At 40.2% G+C, this 19,565-nt stretch overlaps 1 protein-coding gene across 2 annotated transcripts in view; it reads left to right on the top strand.

Moving 5' to 3' along the window:
• The first annotated feature begins 813 nt into the window (after window positions 1–813).
• GPC6 (glypican 6) overlaps window positions 814–19,565 on the top strand; it is a 1,028,052-nt gene continuing 1,009,300 nt past the window's right edge. Inside the window, exon 1 of one of the 2 annotated variants that reach the window (XM_033104888.1) lies at window positions 814–1,668. In XM_033104888.1, coding sequence (XP_032960779.1) covers window positions 1,509–1,668 — 160 coding nt within the window. In that variant the 5' untranslated portion in view covers window positions 814–1,508. The remainder of the gene's footprint in view (window positions 1,669–19,565) is intronic. The other variant, XM_033104889.1, reaches the window with a different exon arrangement.

The following is a 19,565-nucleotide window of genomic DNA, read 5'->3' on the forward strand; positions in this document are numbered from 1 at the left end:
TTCAATGTATCAATTAACGTAAGAAAGTCAATGGAAATTAGCCAATCTGGAGTTTTCACTTTTATCCCGTTTCACAGAACTTAAGTGTAAGATGGGAAGAAGACAGTGAACTGATTCTCCACTTAAGAATTCTGTTTCTTTGGAAGAAAATGTTAAGTCTAGTAGGGGAGATCACTTGCAGAAAGGGAAGGGAGAAATCACTCTTTTCCCCAATATCTTCCATCATGTACCCCACTGACTCCTGCTGTCCTTTTCCCATTGTGTCTGTGTTCTGGTTCATTTTCCTAGCCTTCCTCTTCCTCCACATACTAGAAACCTAAACATAATGATTTCTGATCCAAGATTATGGAAATTAAAATGGTGGGAAATTTTGAGACCAGAAGCAAAAATTAAAAAACAAACAAACAAACAAAAACCTATTGGTCTCTGACGTGTGCACAGACTATCTTAGAAACGAAAAGCAAACAGAGCCAAACAGAAATTAGATAGAGTGGTGATTATGCACTGCTATTGGCGGTTCCCCTACATGTTTCTCTCTACTCTGGCTTTATGTTTAGGTGGTTCATGAACATATTAATGGCAACAATTGAAATTGCACTGCTCTTTACGTCCACAAAAATATAGTTTAATAACATAAGTTAATGACTTAAAATTACTGTGTTTCTAAATTGATTACTTATGTCATTAAAGGTAGCATTTCTGATCGGTATGAAGAATGTGAACAGATGAGAAAACGGGAACGTCCCCCCCACCCCCGCCTTTTTTTTTTTCCTTCTACCAAGTAGAAACAGATCCAGTCCAGGTTTTGCCTTCGACTCTGCCTCTGAATTTGGGCTGTGCTGAGTGTGTAGCACGTTTCTCTCTCTCCCTTCCTTTCTCCTTCTCTCGAGCCTCCAGGATTTCTCTCTTCCTATTTCTGGAGGACTCTCACAGGCTTCCTCAGCCTGTGTGAAGCTGAGGTTTCCCCTGAAACCCGTATATCCCCAATACATACCTCCACGCATCCCCATCCCCAAGAACCCCGCGCTCACACCGACACACACGCGCGCACACACACTCGCGCTCGCCTGTCCACCTCCCTCTCGGGAGAGCCCGCGCGCGTTCCCACCTTCGCTGCACACTTCGGCCAGCCGAGCTCGCAGCGCTCTAGGATTCTGCGGCTCGGAACTCGGATCGCAGCGCTGAAACCACATGGTGGTTTTTGAAACATTTATTTTCCTTCTCTGTCTCGTTTCTATTGCACCGTTTTCGATCTGGGGGGCTAGAAGAGCAAGGCGGCTGCTTTCTCAGCCAGCTCTAGTTGGCTTGCCATCCTCCATCTGGCTTATAAAAGTTTGCTGAGTGCAATCCGGAGGGCTGCACTGCTCGTCCCCTCGGCTGGCGGAAGGGGGTGAAGCTGGGCAGCTGCGAGGAGCGCGCCGCTGGCTCTGGCGGGCTTTCGGCTTGAGCGGCAAGGTGAAGAGCGCACGGGCCGTGGGGTTTACCGAGCTGGATTTGCATGTTGCACCATGTCTTCTTGGATCGGGGCTGTGATTCTTCCCCTCTCCGGGCTGCTGCTGTCACTCCCAGCCGGGGCGGATGTGAAGGCTCGGAGCTGCGGCGAGGTCCGCCAGGCGTACGGTGCCAAGGGATTCAGCCTGGCGGACATCCCCTATCAGGAGATCGCAGGTAAGCGCGGGCGCGTGGCCCGGGCAGCTGCAGCCCTCCGCGGCCGTGCGTCCCCCGGGCCGGCCGGCGCCCTCCTCCTTCCCCCTGTTGCTGAGTTGGTGTTCACTTTCTGTCAGGGCTCTCCCAGACATAGCGCTTCCGCGCCTGGCGGCGGATGCTCCAGCCGTTGCTCCCGCGGGGGAAGGTGTGCGTCTCAGCTGCCTCATTGTGTGCACACGCGGGAGCGCCCGCTTTCCCTCCCTCTGCTCTCGCGCCCTTGCGCCCCCTTGCTTGTTGGCTCCCGCCAGGAGGGCCGGGGAGCCTGGGACAATCGGGGAGGGCCGCAGCGCGAGGGCAGATCACAGAGCGGGGCGCCCACTCCGCGCTTCTCGCTCCAGCAAACTTGGAAGAACTGCGGCCGCAGTTTGCCTAGCGCCACAGTCGGAGTGGCGCCTTCTCCACTCCCGCCCTCGCGCCGGCGGGGGCGGTGGAGAGACGCGGAGGGCTCTCCTGGCCCCTCGCTCTACTCTCTCTGTCATTGAGGAGGCCGAGCGCCCGGCGCCCCAGCCGGGGGCCGGCGAGGCTGGGAGAACCCCCACCAGGGGAGTCGGCCTCCCGATATCCGCAATTCCGGGCTGGTTTGGGGGAGTTCACGGACTGCTTGTTGAAGATTTGGGGCGGGCTTTGCTGATACAGTTCTTCAGTGCTTCCCGGATTGCTGTTGGTCACTTGTGTTTGGGAGGACACCCCAACCACCCGGCGCAGCGCCGGGTCCTGAGCGCGGCCTCTTCCGCCGGCCCTTGGAAGCTGAACCAACTTAAACGGGTGTCTTAGTAGTGAATTCGTCTCAGGGTCCCCGAACCCTGTGTCCCCTGCGTGCCCGGCCACTATAGCATTCCTCTACCGAGAGCCCGAGAGCACCTAACCGCTTTCTCAGTGCCAGTATGTGGATAGCACTTGGTCCCCAACAACTTGCGCAGCAACCTGGGTGCGTGTTTTCCGGCTCTTAGCTCCAACCGAATCCTAGCTTCTTTGGGGCTCTGTGAATGAAACGTGTCGGGGACAGATAATCCTGTAGCTTCCAGAGAGCAGAACTGAGAGCCCTAGAGAGGCCAGGAGATGCTAGGAGGGCGCGGGCTGCTCCAACCCGGCAACGGAAGCCCTCCGTGACTTCAGATGGTCAAGTCAAAACGCTGAATTTCCACCAGTCTTGCGTTTTATCAAAGAACTGGTCGATGGATGAAAAGTATTTTGCAGATATAACAGTTTCGCTGCGTAATGGAATTGCTATTTTATTACGGTTGAGGTACAAACTCTACAAGTAAGGGTTTTTACTTATACTGAAATTAACACGTTTATATAAATATAGGCATTGGAAAAAAATAGCCCAATCCATCACGCTAACAGAGAGCATTATATACAGAGAACCTTTTTAAGTTCTGAGCCAGACATAGCCAGCCTCTCTGGTGCTTCGAAGGCGGAACCTGTGGTGAATTACTACTTTTCTATCTCTGTCACTTCTCCCTTTTCCAGAACTACTTATTTTGTTAATCAGGGAATAGAGACCAGCTGCCCCTACAGCTCCTTAAGTTTCTTAACTCTCCTCCCCCTTTTGTCTACTGTTATTTCATTCTTTTTAATTAATTGATAAGGATCAGCATTGCTTTTTTACCCTCCCTGAATCTCAAAGAACTAAACTTTTGAAAGGTTTGTAGTATGCAACACTTCTTTTGGGAACTTTTTCTCCTCTAATCTGGGCTTTTTCAAACTGTATCCTTTAAACACACAGATATTTCCCAATATCATTTCAGATAAGATATCTCAAAGAAGAAAATTAAGTATTTTAAGTTCCTTCGGTATTCTTCAGTGGATAATGGGACTTTCTGGAGACTACAGTTCATGCTTAGCATGATGCAAATCTCCTTAATATCAAGGTGAAGTTTTTCAGTGTAAATAATTTCTGTAGTCACCATTTACTTTCCTGAGAACATCTGCAGAGGTTAAAATAAATTCTTCAGTAGATATTTAACTACAGTTTTATTTTGTGTTTTGTTTTTTGCCTTTTCCCTCCACCCCTTGACAATTACAGTGCTTGCTAATTAGCTATGAATTTCTAAAATGTGTGCCCTTTTGTTAAACTCACTTTCTAGGATTAAGAGGACTATTGACTTTGCCTTAGTGTCCTTTGATGCTGGTGGAAATGATCAAGATACAGGTCACTGTGGGAGTCGGAAGAACATATAAGAAAATAATGAATTGCGACATTGTACATTAAAGATACACTTTTTTTCAAAGTAAACTTTGCTCAGTGCTACTTAATTACTGTTGAAATTATCACTTAGGAAGTATGCCCCTTTATTAAATGAACACTCTTCCTCTCCTCCCTACTTCCTGATACATTTTGCATTTAATTATCTAGTATATGGTGGTTTTCCTTTCTTTATATTCCTTTTTATCCTTTGCCTTGTTTGGACTTTTAATGGTTTGCTTGAGAAAGGCATATGCCATTTGTCCGCCAGTGAACATGAATTTAAAGGAACTGCTGTTCAGAATTTAGATTCATGAGATCTGTTTCTACTTGAAAGATATTTGCAGGTAGCTTGCCTGGTAAAATAACTGAGAAGTAATAAGGACATTATGTTTCATCACGACATTATTAAAGTTTTACTCAGAACTCACAATTGTGAAATAGTGTTGCCCTTTTCTATTCTAGGATAAAAGGGAATTCTTCAAACTCAACAGATGAGGGACTGTGATGGGTAATATATAAAGTTACACTCTCAGGGAGTGCTTGGGAAGGAGGAGGCCTTCAAGGGGCAGTTTGTACCATTAATCTTCACTCAGCCTTGATTTTAAAGCATCCCAGGCTGATCAGATAGACTATCTGTCCTTATTTGAGAGACACTCAAAGGGGCAGACTCTTGAGCCCCTCTCAGCAATCCATTCTAATACTTGTTAATTTTTGTGGTATCAAAACGTTTCCAGATATCCAGCCAAAAGCCTTCACAGTGTACTTGCTTATTTTCTCTCTTTCTGTCTTCTGGGAAGATATTGAGCAGTGGATCATCAAATTCTTTGTGAGGACTGTTATTCTGATCAAAGGTCAGTGGGAAACATCGCAGTCTTTCTTTGAGCATCAGTAATATTACCTCGTTTTCCAACCCGACTCATCTTGATGGCTCTGAACTTCTAAAGGAACTCTACAGCTGAAAACAGCATCCACTTAAAAGTCTGGGCAATTCAGGGGATGTCGTTTGAGGCTCACTGTGCCACTATTTTATGTTTTGAGCCTTCTTGGTGTCATTAATACTTTGTAGCTGACTAGTGGTGACTTATTGGTCTACATGTTCACTTTTTTCATTAATCATCAAATGCAACTGTATTTAACAACCTCTTATATAGAAATTACTATGTGCCAGCACCTGTCTGAAAACATCACCTACCTTAAAAACATTAAACATTGCCTTATTGACTCCTTATAATAACTTAATGGATGCTATCATTATCCCCATTTTATAGATGAAAAAACTGAGCCACAGAGAGATTTTAAATAATTGGCTTGCCCAAGGATGACTCTGCGAGAAAGTGAGGAAGCTAGAATATAAACCCAGGCACTCTGAGTCCATAAACTTGACCATGGCCACTGCCATTCTGTATTTGTTGAACGAATGCATGTAAAATCAGTTCTTTCCTCATCTAACATTGTATATAGCTTAGTATTATCAATCACCGTGTTTTCCCTCACAATGCATGCTGAATATTTTCTCTTTATTTGTGACATCTATATTTTAAAAATCACTTTGACTTTGGATTTTATTTGTTCTCAGGAACTGGTCACTCTGTCATCACTAAATTAGCCATGTATGTATGCATTTTCCCAATCATTTTATTTGTATAGATGTGGTTATATAAAAGTTGGCAACTAAAGAAAATATGTTGGTGTTTTTCAACATACTTGGCCTACTGGAATATTGGGTTAGTACAACAACGCTTGCTATAGGAAGTCATCATGGGGATAAGGGGGGGAGGGGAGTTTCCACAGCTTAGGAAAAAAAATATAAAACTAACTCTGTTCTCAATATGCACTTTGCTCCTTTTTCTGTCTCAGGTATTTTGAGAGTTGGACTATAGCTAGATATTAAGAAAGTATTAAACTTTTCTTCATCTCTTTGATTCTCAAATTAAAAAATAAAGAACATTGTCTTACACTCTGTTGATATACTAGATACAGTTTTAGTCCTTCTTTATTAGTTTCAAATTTGAAGATACATAATACTTCATTTTACCTGGTCTTTGTCTAACAGCCTTTTTATTTCTTTGGTGGGCTTCCCAGGGAAACTGTCCTCTTTCCCTTTGCTCCCCCAGCAAACCAACTTATTTCATATATTTGCCATTGACACACATCTTTTTTCAGTTTGCATGCAGATATCACCTTAGTAAACTAAGGTAAGTCTTACTCTTTTACAGACATATTAAAAATCCTATTTGGGGATAAATGATTTAATTTCCATTTATATGTCTGCTTCACAGATTTCTGATTTCTTTGCCCTCCATTTAGTTGGCTGATATCTTTAAAATCGTTTCAAAGAACAGTGTGAGGTACAAATGAGTTAGCTGAACTTCATTTTTTTCTTCTTTTTATGATTTGTCAAGTCACTAGATTTCTAAAATAATTAATTCCACGTATTAAAACAATCTAAAATCTGGGCTATTAGGAGTGCTACTTGTTATGAACTCTTGATTTGGGAATTAATTTTAGAACGATCCTTGCAAACAGAGTTGTCTTAGTTCATTTAATTAGAGGATAATATGTCATCATTGAGAACAAGAGTTCATTTGAGTTGACTGAGATACTTTTTTACATAAAATTCACATTTTTAAATTGCAGTACATCTTAATAACTTGTGAGTAGAAATGTTGGCCGCTATCAAAAGTGATTTAAAGTGTACAACATTATGTTCTTTCAAATATTACAGTATAAACATTGCATCATAATTTAAGAGCATGACCAGTGTTCTTTTACAATTATGGGTGAGTTTTATTAAATAAAACACATACAAAATTCAAAATGATTAAGTCCTTTTAAACCAAAGTGACCTACCATTCAGTCACTAGATTTGTAGAGAAATAGGAGTTTAGTGTAGCAAAGGAATTGTTGGTAAAATAATTTTAATAACTTAATCTTATATTCAAGCTCACAAAAGTAACATTAGAAGACTATTTGTTTTCCCCTCTTAATACTCATCTTTCAAAAGACTTTTAGCAAGGCCAGTAAGGTGACTTAGAGTTGTCTTGCCAATATAAACATAATACTTAATATTGGTGCTTTAAACTTGGTGCTTATATCCCTTTACAGACCACATTCTTCTCTGTTGAATTCTTTAGCTGGCACATAATTCAACTTTAAAGAGTGTCATGGATTTCTCCAGTATTATTCAGTTTTCAGTGACTTACATGATATTATTTGAAAGTGTAATTGACTCCTTGGGATGGCATATTTATAAATAAAGGGTTTCATAGTGTTAAGTCTTGGGTAAAGGTTTAAAAATTCTAATAAACCTGGATGGAAATATTTAAGAGTTTTTAATAATCCTGGATGAAAAATATTTTTAAACAAATGCGCCACTTAGAAAAATAGAAATTTGATTCCACATTTACACATTATCCAGGTTATTGATTATTTTTATAACCTATTCTCCATTTCCTTTCGGTATTTTTTTTTTTAACATTCATTCAATGAATATTACTTACCTACTATGTGTAAGTCACCATGGCAGGTGCTGGGTAGGGGGCCCCAAGGAATTTTAATAGGCAAAAATTAAGGGCACCATTCACAATGAATGGTTGAGATGAGTGCACAGAACTAGGGCAACTGGCACCGTGAAAGCATTTCACATGAGCATCTGATCTAATCACAGTGTTCTGGAAATGCTTCCTTGAGGAAGAGCAATGGCCATGAAACATAGAATACAAAGTCAGTAAGGAAAGGGGAGAATAGAGGGGCACACACATTGCCTATATGGTAAGAAGACACTGAAATCAGGAGAGGAATTCCAGAACCTGGGGAAATAGACAGTGAATGGGGAAAGGAGTGTGAGAAACATTGGAGAATAGCTTGAGGGCAGGGTTCATGACTTGTATGCAGGATCCAAAGATGACCCATACATATTGACTCTATTGTTACTTTTTCACCACAGGTATGGACCCTTAGCTCTAAATCCTATTGATAATAAACTAATGCTTGTACACATGTCAGTTGTTTTAAATATAGCCCAAAGAAGCGTATTTTAAATCATTTAGAGGAGCCTGCCTGTTTTGTGTACCCTGCAGAACTGTACCCAACATCTGCTAGCCATTTGTAAGACCAAGCTGGGGCTTATAAAGACTCCAAGCCACTGCTGCCCTCCACACCCTATGGCTGAGCAACATTTGCTCTCCCCTGGCAATTCGGGTAACCTCTTCCCCTTCCAGGTAGTGGTCCCCTGTTATCTCTGGAAGTGCTCTCGCTGTGAAGGCCTTCTCCTCACAGGTATCCTGTCAAAGTACACCCAAATAAAACTCTTTGTACCCTACTGCCACCTCCTGGTCCAGCCTCTTTCCTTGATCAGCCCTGAATTCCCTGGAACTCAGTACAAGGACTTTGGCCATTAGCCTAGAGCAGTAAGAAGCTGGTGAAGAAGTGTTTTAGTTAGAACAGGACATGATTTTGAAATGTTCCTTTGGTTGCTCTGTAGAGAATGAACATATCGGAAGGGAGCAAAGGCAGACATAGGAAGAGGAAAAGATATTAACTTTGAACTGGAGTGGCGACTGTGGAAATGAAATGAAGTAGAGGGATTCAAGGAACATTCAGGAGGTAAAATGGCTATCACCAAAAGGCTATTAATCAATCAGAAGCCATTTATTAAGCATCTACTATGTGACTGACAATAAATAGAGACTCTGTGTGTGTGTGTGTGTGTGTGTGTGTGTGTGTGTATGTGTGTGAGAGAGAAAAGCAAGTGTCCCAGAAACATTCATTGAATTTACAAGGCCATGTAAATACTTTGACCTGGTTTATGTGTGTTTTTTAAGTGGAAACTACACTTAATATCAGAAAACCAGGAGAGGACTTAAGAGTATCATTGTGGCTGAGAGAAAAGGATTTCCCAAAGAGGGTGGGGTGAGTTGTTAATTCCTAGAAAGTGTAGAGTTATCAAAATGTATGTAATCAGCTGTGCCCATTTGGAAACTGAAGTCACAGTTCTTTGTCCTGTGGTAGTGTAAAAAATAAATCTTAAAATTTTCACTAAGAGGAAGAATTAATTAAATTGTTATTTTGCTTCCTAAAATTTAAACAATGCTGTGTCCATGGCATTAGCACCAAATACCATTACTGATTCCAATGACAGGATAACAGAATGAAGTGATTTCTATGACCATGCTGAAAGGAGGTAAAATTTAATTGGGACTGTATTAATCAGGGTTCTTCAAAGAAACAGAACCAATAGGATATATGTCTACATATATCTCTAGATATATCTATTGATATATCTCTAGATATAGATATAGTAGATATAGATAGGAGATTTATTTTAGGAATGGGCTCCTGAGATTACAAAAGCCATGATCTGCTGTCTGCAAACTGGAGATCCAGGGAAGTGGTTTATTCAGTCCTCTAGGGCCAAAGGCCTGAGAAGGGCATGGGGAAGGGGCGCTGGTATAAGTCTAGGAGTCCAAGGCCCAAGAACCAGGCCTGATGTGCCAGGGCAGGAAAAGAAGGAGATCAGAGCCCAATAAGAGTGAGAGGGAATTCACCCTTCCTCTGCCTGTTAGTTCTATTTGGGCCCCAAGTGAATTGGATGATGTCTACCCATATTGGTCACTACTTTTACTGAATCAAATGCTAATTTCTTCCAGTAGCACCCTCACAGACACACCAAGGGATAATATTTTACCAACTATTTAGGTATCCCTTAGGCCAGTCAAATTGACACATGAAGTTAAGCATGTCAGGAACCTTGAAGGATGGGTAGCACTTGACAAAGGGGCATGAAAGAAGAAGGCATTTGTGGTGGGTTAAATATATGAGTAAAATTGTGCAGAGGAGGATAATACAGTACAGAAAGGGATCTATTAAGAACTTGTGAGAAATGATATCGAACAGATAGAGTGGGGTTGGATTTTTGATGGGCCTTGAAAAGCCTAGATTTTATGTAGCAGGAAGTAGGTCATCATTCTAGGCTCTTGGCAGTAAAGTGACATGATGAAAGTCCTGTTTAGATTGGTCAAGCACTACAAACAGAATAGGATAGAAGAGGGACCATTAAAGGCCCAGGGGAGGGAAGGAGGACAGCCAGGGGACTGTTTTATATGTTAAAGCATGAAAGACTGAGGGCAGAGGACAGAGGAAGGAGTGAATGAATTCATCAGAGAAGGAAGAGGCAAAATTAAAACAAAACAAAATAAACAAACAAACAAAAAAAACTTAAAAATTTTACTCTGCTACTTAGAAGGTCCAATAAAAGAGTTTGAAGAAGACAAGTGTGGGGACAGAGCCAGGAGTGCAGTTTCCAGGCTCTCGGCCTCACGTGGAAAGGCGCTGGCTCAGGTAGTAAATGGCCATCAACTGTGATTGGATGGCCATCTGCTGTGGCTACTTGGCCATCAGCTATAACCAGTGAGCCATTGGCCATTAATATAACTGCTGTGGCTATGCTAACAGAAAAATGAGGGCTAGCAAGAAGACGGTGGCTGAGCTGGCAAGCGCGGATTACAGTTAGGATGGCGGGTTGCGGACAGTGTGGATCCAGCCTCCAGTGAGACTATAGTGCTGCCAGCAAGAATGTAGTAGTATGACTCCTCTATCTATGGCTCCGTGGGTGTTCCTTTTTGGCCTCACCATGTCCTGCGTTCTTATGTGGGGAGCGGGGGCTGAGACCCCGCAGGCTGCCCCGCATGACAACAAGATATCAAAATTCTTGCCTGAAGTAATTTGTCACTTAAGATACTTGTGGTAGCAGGTCACAGAAAATCCTGAATCAACTGCCTTTCATATTCAGGGAAAGCCATTATTTCATATAAGAAGTCTCAACATAGAGCGGTTCCAGGAATGAGAAATAGGGAAGGTAACCATATAATCAGGGTCCCAGTTTCTCTCCATCTTTCGGCTCTGAGATCCTCCTTCTATCTGGTCAGCGCCATTATGGAAAAAAGATGGCTGCTGGAGTACCAAGAGTCAGAGTCTCATTATAATGCTCAGAGGCACAAAAATTGATGCTTTAATCTCATGTTTCTCTTTGTTCATGAGGCAGACTGCCCTCAGGAGTGCCCTAGAAGATTTACCTACCTTGGTCATTCCAGAGTTGCTTCCTGCACCCATGCCTGGAAGAGAAAGGAAAGGGACCATGGCCATTGACCTGGACTAGTCATAGTTACACCCCCACACAGGGGCTGGTGTCCACCTTCCTCAAGTGCATGGACACTGAATTGCATGGTTAATTTTCATAGTCTTAATAAGAATCCCAAGGAATTGAGGGGTAATAGAAAAATTGAGAAGAACTACTCACACTCTCTGAATTAATTAGGTATTTGTCATTTGTGCCCTAGTCCAGTATTTCTCAACTCTGGCCAGTGGTGAACTTAAAAATGTTTAACAGTTGTCTTTCAGGAGGTAGGGTATGGGAGACCTGATTTGTAGCGTTTGCCAGTTTCTGTTGTATAAATTTTCCCACCATGACCAATTTTAAGGTATTAACAGTTTAACAACCAGATCGCAAAATTCCTGAAACTTTAACAACTGGCTCTTTCAAATTGGGAAGAGCCAAGGCTATCCTGGAATCATATGAGATATTAAAAAAAAAATGCGTATACTTGAGCTCCATCTTCAGATATTCTGATTTAATTGGTCTGGGATGGGACACTCCTTCCTTCTGTCCTCCTCCTCCTCCTCCTCTTTCTCCTTCTTCTCTCTTCTTTTTAATTTCCTCAAGTAATTCTGATATGCATCCAGGGAAGAGAACCAGTGATCCAGAGCCTTGCTTCATAAATATTATCATGCATCAGAATCACTAGGAGGGCTTGTTAAACAAATGCCTGGGCTCCACTCCCAAAGTTTCTGATTCAATGGTTCTGGGGTAGGGCCTATGATTTGCATTCTAGCAAGTTCCAAGGTGATGCTGATGCTGTTGTTCCAGGTACCAACCTTTGAGTCTCCGAGGGCCACTCTCTGGGTTCATTCAATGTGATTTTAAATACAGGTTTTTGTCAGGGTAGACAGTCAAATTTAGTCAATGATTCTGTGTTATTTTTCACCTTGATCTTGGGTAAGAATCTCCACCTAGAAAGTATTGCTGCTCCAAATTGCACCCCCATCCCCTTAGCCTGCTTTTAAATGTTTACATTGACCACTAGGGGGACTAAGAGAAAGCTTGATTGGATCAATTAAATTCATTGTTACCTATGCCTGGAACAAAAGGGCCTAAGCCAGCTGCCAATGTCATGTCTGCATGGATAGGAGAGAACCTCAAAAGTGCATTAAATGGGAACTAGGAAACCTTTTAAGTTCCTTTCACTCTAGGATCCCTGTTATTCTTTGCTAGTATGGGTACACAAAACTTATTTTTCTTTTGTCCTCTTTCAAAAATTTCTGGTCAAGAGTAATTCGATTCTCCAACCGCCTCCTTGAGCGGGATTTTCTTACATTAGCCTCCCAAGTGCAGATCTAGCCATTTTTTCCCTAGACTCTTATGCAAAGAGACTACATTTAGAGCCGGTCAGTCTTCATTTTTTACTCGTTTAATTAAAGATGTAGCATAATGCATTCTGGGCATGCACAAATGTGTTCTACAGGCTTTGATTGCTTGGTGTTGCTTGCACCTTATTTAAAAGTTCTTGGATTTCTTGAGAAATTAGCTTTGTCTTTTTGTGCCTCCAGGACAGCTGAGATTAGTAGGAGCCAGTGCTCTTTAGCTGAATTTCAGGGAACAGAGTTACTGCCTCTTAAATGTTGCAGTGAAGTTGAGGCAACTATTTCCTTTGCAAAGAAAGTGCTTTGCGGTCTTCCAAAAAACAAACAAACAAGAAAACCACAAACAAACAAACAAAACAAAAAACCCTCAACTTTCAATTATTATATTCTTATTGGTTCAGAATAGCTCAACTGTCAATAGCAATAGCACTTTTAAAATGAACTTGAAAGAAGTCACCATGCTTTTAGATATAACAGATATCTTTAAATGGCAGGCCCTAACTTTTTCCTGAAAAAGTAAGAAAATATTGTCTTTTCGCTGTTTTCTTACCTTATTTTATCCTAAATCACAGTTTTAAAACTTAAAAAATGGTAAAACTTAAAGTAGTATATTTTTATTTTTATGTTTTTACAGCAAAAGTTTTAACAGATGTTTCTAAAGTGTTTAAATGATCTTTGACATAATAAGGGCTCTATTTGGAAAACAAGAATTTGTAATTCAAAAGTATTAATAATCTGGAAATGCAGGATTCCTGAACACTCTTATGTGATCTATTATAGCTTTTCATCCAGCTATATATTTGCATTGAACTAAGGGAACATAGTTTACTGTTACTTTTATATTATCAAGTGCTAATGTGTGAAAGGCTTTTATTGTGCTTTTACTATTCATTTGATTAAGTGGTATCTTATTCAATATTCTTTCATAGACTTGGGGGTATTCAGACACTAGGAGGTCAAGTACTATGTTAAAAGCTTAGGCCAATCATTTTATATGAGTGCAATAAAGAATATATTCATTTTACTTATATTACCACATGGCTCTCATAAAAGGTCGGTTTCAATTGAATATAAAATAGGTTGCAAATGGCAAATCTCATGTCATCGACAACACAATTATTATATGTAATCTCTTTTCGATTACTACCTTCCACTCTTAAAAAATAACTTGGAGATTTCTTACAATCAGAGAACTTCATGATACATTTTGTATAATAGATATATAAAAATTATAGAAACCCAAGCTTTTCTATTTTACTCAAACACATATATATACGATAATGACACTTAAATTCCAGTTAAAACAAGTTAGGTGCAACAGTTATTCACAGCAAAAAACAGGAAATTACACTTGTTCATTTTGTGGTTACCTTAATTGAACAAATTCACTTTGAATCAATTTCTCAGCCAAGGTTACTGATGTAAAGATAAATAATTTAATATTGTAAGAAGTTACATGCATAAACATAAGCTGATTGCTGTGATTTACGAGTGACAATTTATTCTTATCCAAAACATCCTTAGTAAATTACACAAAGGTTTTCAGTTTAACAAAGGGTTGACTATACATAGAGAGATATAGGTTATAATGATCTTAATTCTATGTGGTAACCAAGGTTACATTTTATAACTCGAATAACAATTTCCTATAACTGAAGAAAACCTATAACACATTTTAAAACGAATTTTAAGCTTTGTAACCATTAGTTTACAAAGTACAACTCTTAACAAAACCATTGTTATTCTTCTGAAATATTTATTTTCACAAATATGACCTTGTATTTGGAAAAAAAAAATCTGAAAAATGTTCTATGTTTTGAAAGGCTTTCAAACAGTATTATTTTGAAAAAAAAAATGAGCCTCTCTCACAATTATTATAATCAGGAAAAATAAAAAGGTGGACTATAAATAAGCAGGAACAGATTTCCCAGTTCCACATTTCCTGAAGCTATCTTCATTCAGGGTGACAAAACCGATTTTAACCTAATTAAGCATTAGAGAAAACCCACGTCCCAAGAGATAAGCTGGAAGGTTCCTGAAAGTCCCGGGCTGCTGATTACCTCCCAGACACTGCCTGGGAGCTGCTGTCTGGGACTTCTGGAAGGTGCCATGGATGCCCAGAAGGAGGCTCTGCTGTGCAGCGCCAGCCTGTATGGAGGTATACCACCTTAAGCCACATTTCAGCCTGGTTACTGTGGAATTGATTTTCACGGCTCATGACAGAAGCTGTTTTCAGCCCTTGAAAAGGAAGTGGCTGGGGCTGATACTCCTAACACAAACAGCAAATTGCTCTATGGCTTTCATAGCATTCGAGGTCTGTTACCTTAAGGTTCTAATGGCCTTTTAACAGTGTTTCCAGCTGAGCAGCAGATGTAAAGGATACTGAACATTGAAAGCACTGTTCTTTTTTTCCCCTCCTCGAAAGAATCATTTTTTACAGACATTGTACTAACACCGCATCCTAGGACCTATTCAGTGGCAAGCTAGATTTGAAAAACTGAACCAAATCTCGGATAAATATAAAGTACTGTCAGTTCCATAAATCTGTCACTTTATTGTGCTGTGTGTCCTGTATTACGGACAATCAAGAACTGAGATTATGTCACCATTAGTAGTGGCCCCATTTGGTAGTATGTCATCAGAGAGAAAAATAATTAATGGAACCCTGTGAAGCCTCTAAAACACCTTATATTTTAAGTGAATTCATTTTAATCCTAAAAATAGCAGTGTATTTCTGACAACAATACATTTAATTTTTAGAATTATATCCTGTCTACTCTTGGTTTTCCTTTCTGTTGTTCTTAGTGTTAGTTTTGACCTTCTGTTGGTCAGGGTGTGAAATGTTTCCTGAATAGGACGCTATCCTTTCCCTGCACAATCAATTTAAAGGCCTTTAAACTAAGGTTTGGTCTGTTGAAGAAGGTAAGTATTTCAGTCTTGTGGACTTCTGGGGAAAAAGTTAAACATAACTGAAGAACATTTGTCATATTGCATGTTTTTGAAAAAAAATTAGAGAAACAGTATGTCTTTTGATTTTACTGAGGACCAAGCAATGGTTCATATTTCAAGTTTCCAGTGGTAACTAGACAAGGTAAGAGAAAAACAGCCATGCAGATGAGTCATCTTTCCTCACTCCAGGAACTTGCCTGTTTTACAAGCTTTTGCAAGGACCTTTAGGAAGTATGTGAACTGCCACCATTTTTATTTCCCCAAATAGAAAATATACACATATTCTAACTCAGATGTGAAAAGGCATGCAATTTCCTCTCCCTCTTCTTCTTTTCTTTCTCTTCTTCCCTCTCTTTTTTACTGACATAACTTACCTGTTTTGGGGGAACAAGACGAAAAAATTTGGTGTGATTGACTTTAAAATTTAGTGTGATCAGTTTAGCTTTTCTAGGTAACAGTAAAACAAGAGGGATACTTGTTCTGGTGCAGTGGTTAAGTGTAGACTGGCTTTGACTACTGGCTCTACTAAGCCTTTTTTGAACTGCTCTGTACCTCAGTTTCTTTATCTGTAGACAGGGAGAAGAACAGTCCTTACTCTCATTATTGTGATTGTATTAAATGAATTAACATTTATAAAGCTCTTGGAATAGTTCCTGGCATATAATAAAGGATATATACATGTTTGTCAAATAACAAATAACATATAAATGAATCTCTTGATGGTGTTGGGGAGTGACAATGGAGTGACCCTCCCCAGGAAAGGGGAAGTGTGAGTTTCCGTGGACTCTTCCCATCTCCAGGACCCCGCTTGCCCACATGGCTGATGTCTGTGGTGACTGTACTTTGTGATCTGATCTTGTGCAACTTGGGAAGGACCTGGTTGCCCCCTTTCCTGGAGTATTCACCCTCACATTGGCCTTTCTGGCCCTTAGGCCTCCTGAATCCCTGGCTTGTCCTTCACCTGGCCTCTGGCCCACCTGTAACCTTGATAACCTGCTATGGTGGGACCACGGCAAGCCTTCTGGTTTGTAACTCAGCTGCTTTCTGATTCTCCCCAGGAGGGCTCCCTAAAGCCATACCTGTGTCCCCAAGGTGTGGGGGTAGCCCTCCCTTTGAGCTCTCTGTGTTTCCAAGTTTACTCTAAGGTCTTTGCCAAGTAGCCCACCAGGCAATCTCTTCACAAACTCCTAAACAGAATTTGGGCCTGAAATCTCTCTTATCTCTGGCTTTCCTGTATTGATGCAAAGCTCAGATGGGAGAAACTGGGAAACATGGGGAACCATTACTCTCCTTCTACCTCCCTTCTTCCCACAGACCCCTGGGGCAGGGGTGGGTGTACTACCTTTTTTCTTGCTGGCTAAACCTCAAGCCATTCAGCTTGGAGACTTTAGGATTGGAGACTTTTGTCTCCTAAAGAGGTTAGGTAACACGTGATACCCATGACCTTGGAGGTGGAAACCTATAAGAAAACAATGAATTAAGGGGCAGACATAATTAAATCAGTTAAATATTTGTAAAATATTATCCCTGTTACATGTATAATGCAAAAACTTCTGAAGAATCTCTCAAATATCAAGTGAGCTGAGAAGAATATGAATTCTTTGTTTTTTATGGGACTCTTTGGGCTTCCTGGTAGATAGTATTTTATAGAAGCAAAAGAACTTAATTCCTTTCCTACTAATTCGGTATTGTAAAGTTTTCTAATTGTTTGAACCCCCGTTTCTTTATCTACATAAAAGGCCAATAACATATCCTGGCTCATGATTTTTTTCTTGAGGATAAAATGACATAATGCATGCGAACAGCCTGACAGAGAGAAGGCTCCAGTAAATGTTAGTTCTTCCCCCCCACCAATTTCCTCCTGACACATGTATCGTGATGAGAAATCTTTTTATTTCTTATTCAGAAGAGGGGAGAAAGCTAGTGGGTTGTAATCTCCACTCTAAGACTTAGTCATTTTTAATTTCCTTTTATGATAAGCTTCTAAGAGAGAAGCTCAAATAGAACATTAAAAGACGATCTTGAAATGCTGTTAAATGTCAAATAGCAAATCTTTAAAAAACAGTTACTTTCTCTTCTTTTTGGTGTTCTTGCAAGTGGCTCGGAAACTTCTCTTTCATGCCACTCTCACAGGTTACATTCTGTTGTGCATACTGTCAGCAGAATGATGGAGCTGCTAAATTGCTTTGATTATTTTAATTTGCCTAAACCAGTGCTTCTCAAACTTGAGTATATATCAGAATCACCCAGAATGCTTGTTCACGTGTGGGTCCTACTCGGGACGTTTCTGATTTAGTAGATTTGAGATGGAGCCAGTGTCTAGGCGATGCTGACCGCACTTTGAGAACCACTGGCTTAACGTTTAAACCTTAAAATCTCAGTGGTACACTTAGTTCTCCAGTGGCTTGCGAATACATTACAACCTTGGTTTGACATCTTGGTTTGACATTCAAGAACTCAAACTATCTTTCTAACTTACTTCCAAGCCCCCCTCCTCGAATTTCTGTCTGATAAGACCTTTTTCACTAAACTTACTTAACTTACTTTTCTTTCTGTGTCTCATTTCATTTGCTACCACTCATGACAATGCTTAGTCTGTCCTCCCCACTTTTCTCGACCAAGTAAAATCCAATTTAGCTCAAATTACCTTTCATGAAATCGTTCTAGGCTATCCAGCCCCCCCCTTTTTTTCTTTGCCAAGCTTGTATAGTGTTTTTCTATTCATTTGGTAATTAATCAAATTCTGCCTTCTCACGACTCATACTGTCTTGAGTCATTTACAAAGAATCCCTTAATTTTTGTTTCCCAAATTTGTCTATGTAATAGCTGAGGGAACTTTAATACATATTTGTACTCCCCAGAGCACAGTACTTGCATATAGTGGACTTAATAAATAATTGACAACTTCTTGATTGGAAATATAAAGAGCATTTTTTTTTTTTTTTTGGCCAGGCCTTCCAGACAACTTTAAGATCAAAATGAAATAGTGTAATAATATAACGACATCCTTATACCTTCTTTGAAAGATTGCAGCTGATAAGTTATATTAACTTAAGCCAGTGGAAATCAATTTGTGAAAGTACAGACCAACAGAGTTAATTGTGTGGAACATGCGTTTTGTTGCTTTCATTTTATTTTAAAGCATAATGTTTCTCCCAATGAACTGTCTACTCTATATGACTGTATAAAAAGTGTTTTCTCAAAAATGTGACTTATTTTTGCTATCACTGACAGCAATTTTCAAATACCTGGAAAGATTAGAGAAGTTAAATGTAAAGGGTACTGTATATTGCAGTGACATTTCCTTGGGGATGAAGACGATGATAGAGAGCAAAGTTAGTTTAAAAAGTCAGGCCTAGGGATAAAGCAATCAAATTGTACCACGTTTGGAATGATCTGTTTACGATGGCTTTGAATAGTAAATTGTGCTGCTGGGATGTTCATAGAAACCACTTGTAATTTTGTGAATTCCATTTTAAGCTGTTACCTGCCTAGGTTCTCTTAACTTACATCAGTTCAGGTCAATAAAATTTACTTTTCATTACTTGGTTAAAGAATAGTACCCACAGTTTCCCTGCCCTTGAGGTACACACAGAGTAGTGAAGTCAGACAGATAGATGGTTCATTTCACTATAACGTGAAGTATGGAGTTTTCCTATGGGAGCCCAGAAGAAAGCAGGTAGAGGTTGGAGAACAAGTATTCAGGTAAGCCATTGGAGGGGGAATGGAGAGGTAGTGAGGGCTCTGAATCAGGGATTATGAAATGCCTTTTTTTTTCCTTGCACTAGAATAATTTATTTCTTATATAGTATCAATTGTTCTTTCAAATAAATGGATGGACCCTAATTCTATAGTAAATAAGGAACGTTAGATTCCTCTGCTAAATAGAAGTTCATGCCCAATAAACTCCAACCCAGTTTTTTTTTAATATTCATTTTTTTTCAGTTACAGTTGATATTCTATTATTTTATATTAGTTTCAGGTGTACAGCATAGTGGTTAGGCATTCATATAATGGATGCAGTGATCCCCTTGGAAAGTCTAGTACCCACCTGGCAGTGTACATAGTTGTTGCAACTATTATTGACTGTGCTGTACTGTACATCCCCAGGACTATTCTGTAACTACCAATTTGTATTTCTTAATCCCTTCACCTTTTCATCCAGCTCCCCAACTCTTCTCCCCTCTGGCAACCATCAGTTTATTCTCTGTATCTATGAGTCTATTTCTGTTTTGCTTGT

Source organism: Rhinolophus ferrumequinum, chromosome 4, assembly GCF_004115265.2.
Source record: "Rhinolophus ferrumequinum isolate MPI-CBG mRhiFer1 chromosome 4, mRhiFer1_v1.p, whole genome shotgun sequence".
Classification (NCBI taxonomy): Eukaryota; Metazoa; Chordata; class Mammalia; order Chiroptera; family Rhinolophidae; genus Rhinolophus; species Rhinolophus ferrumequinum.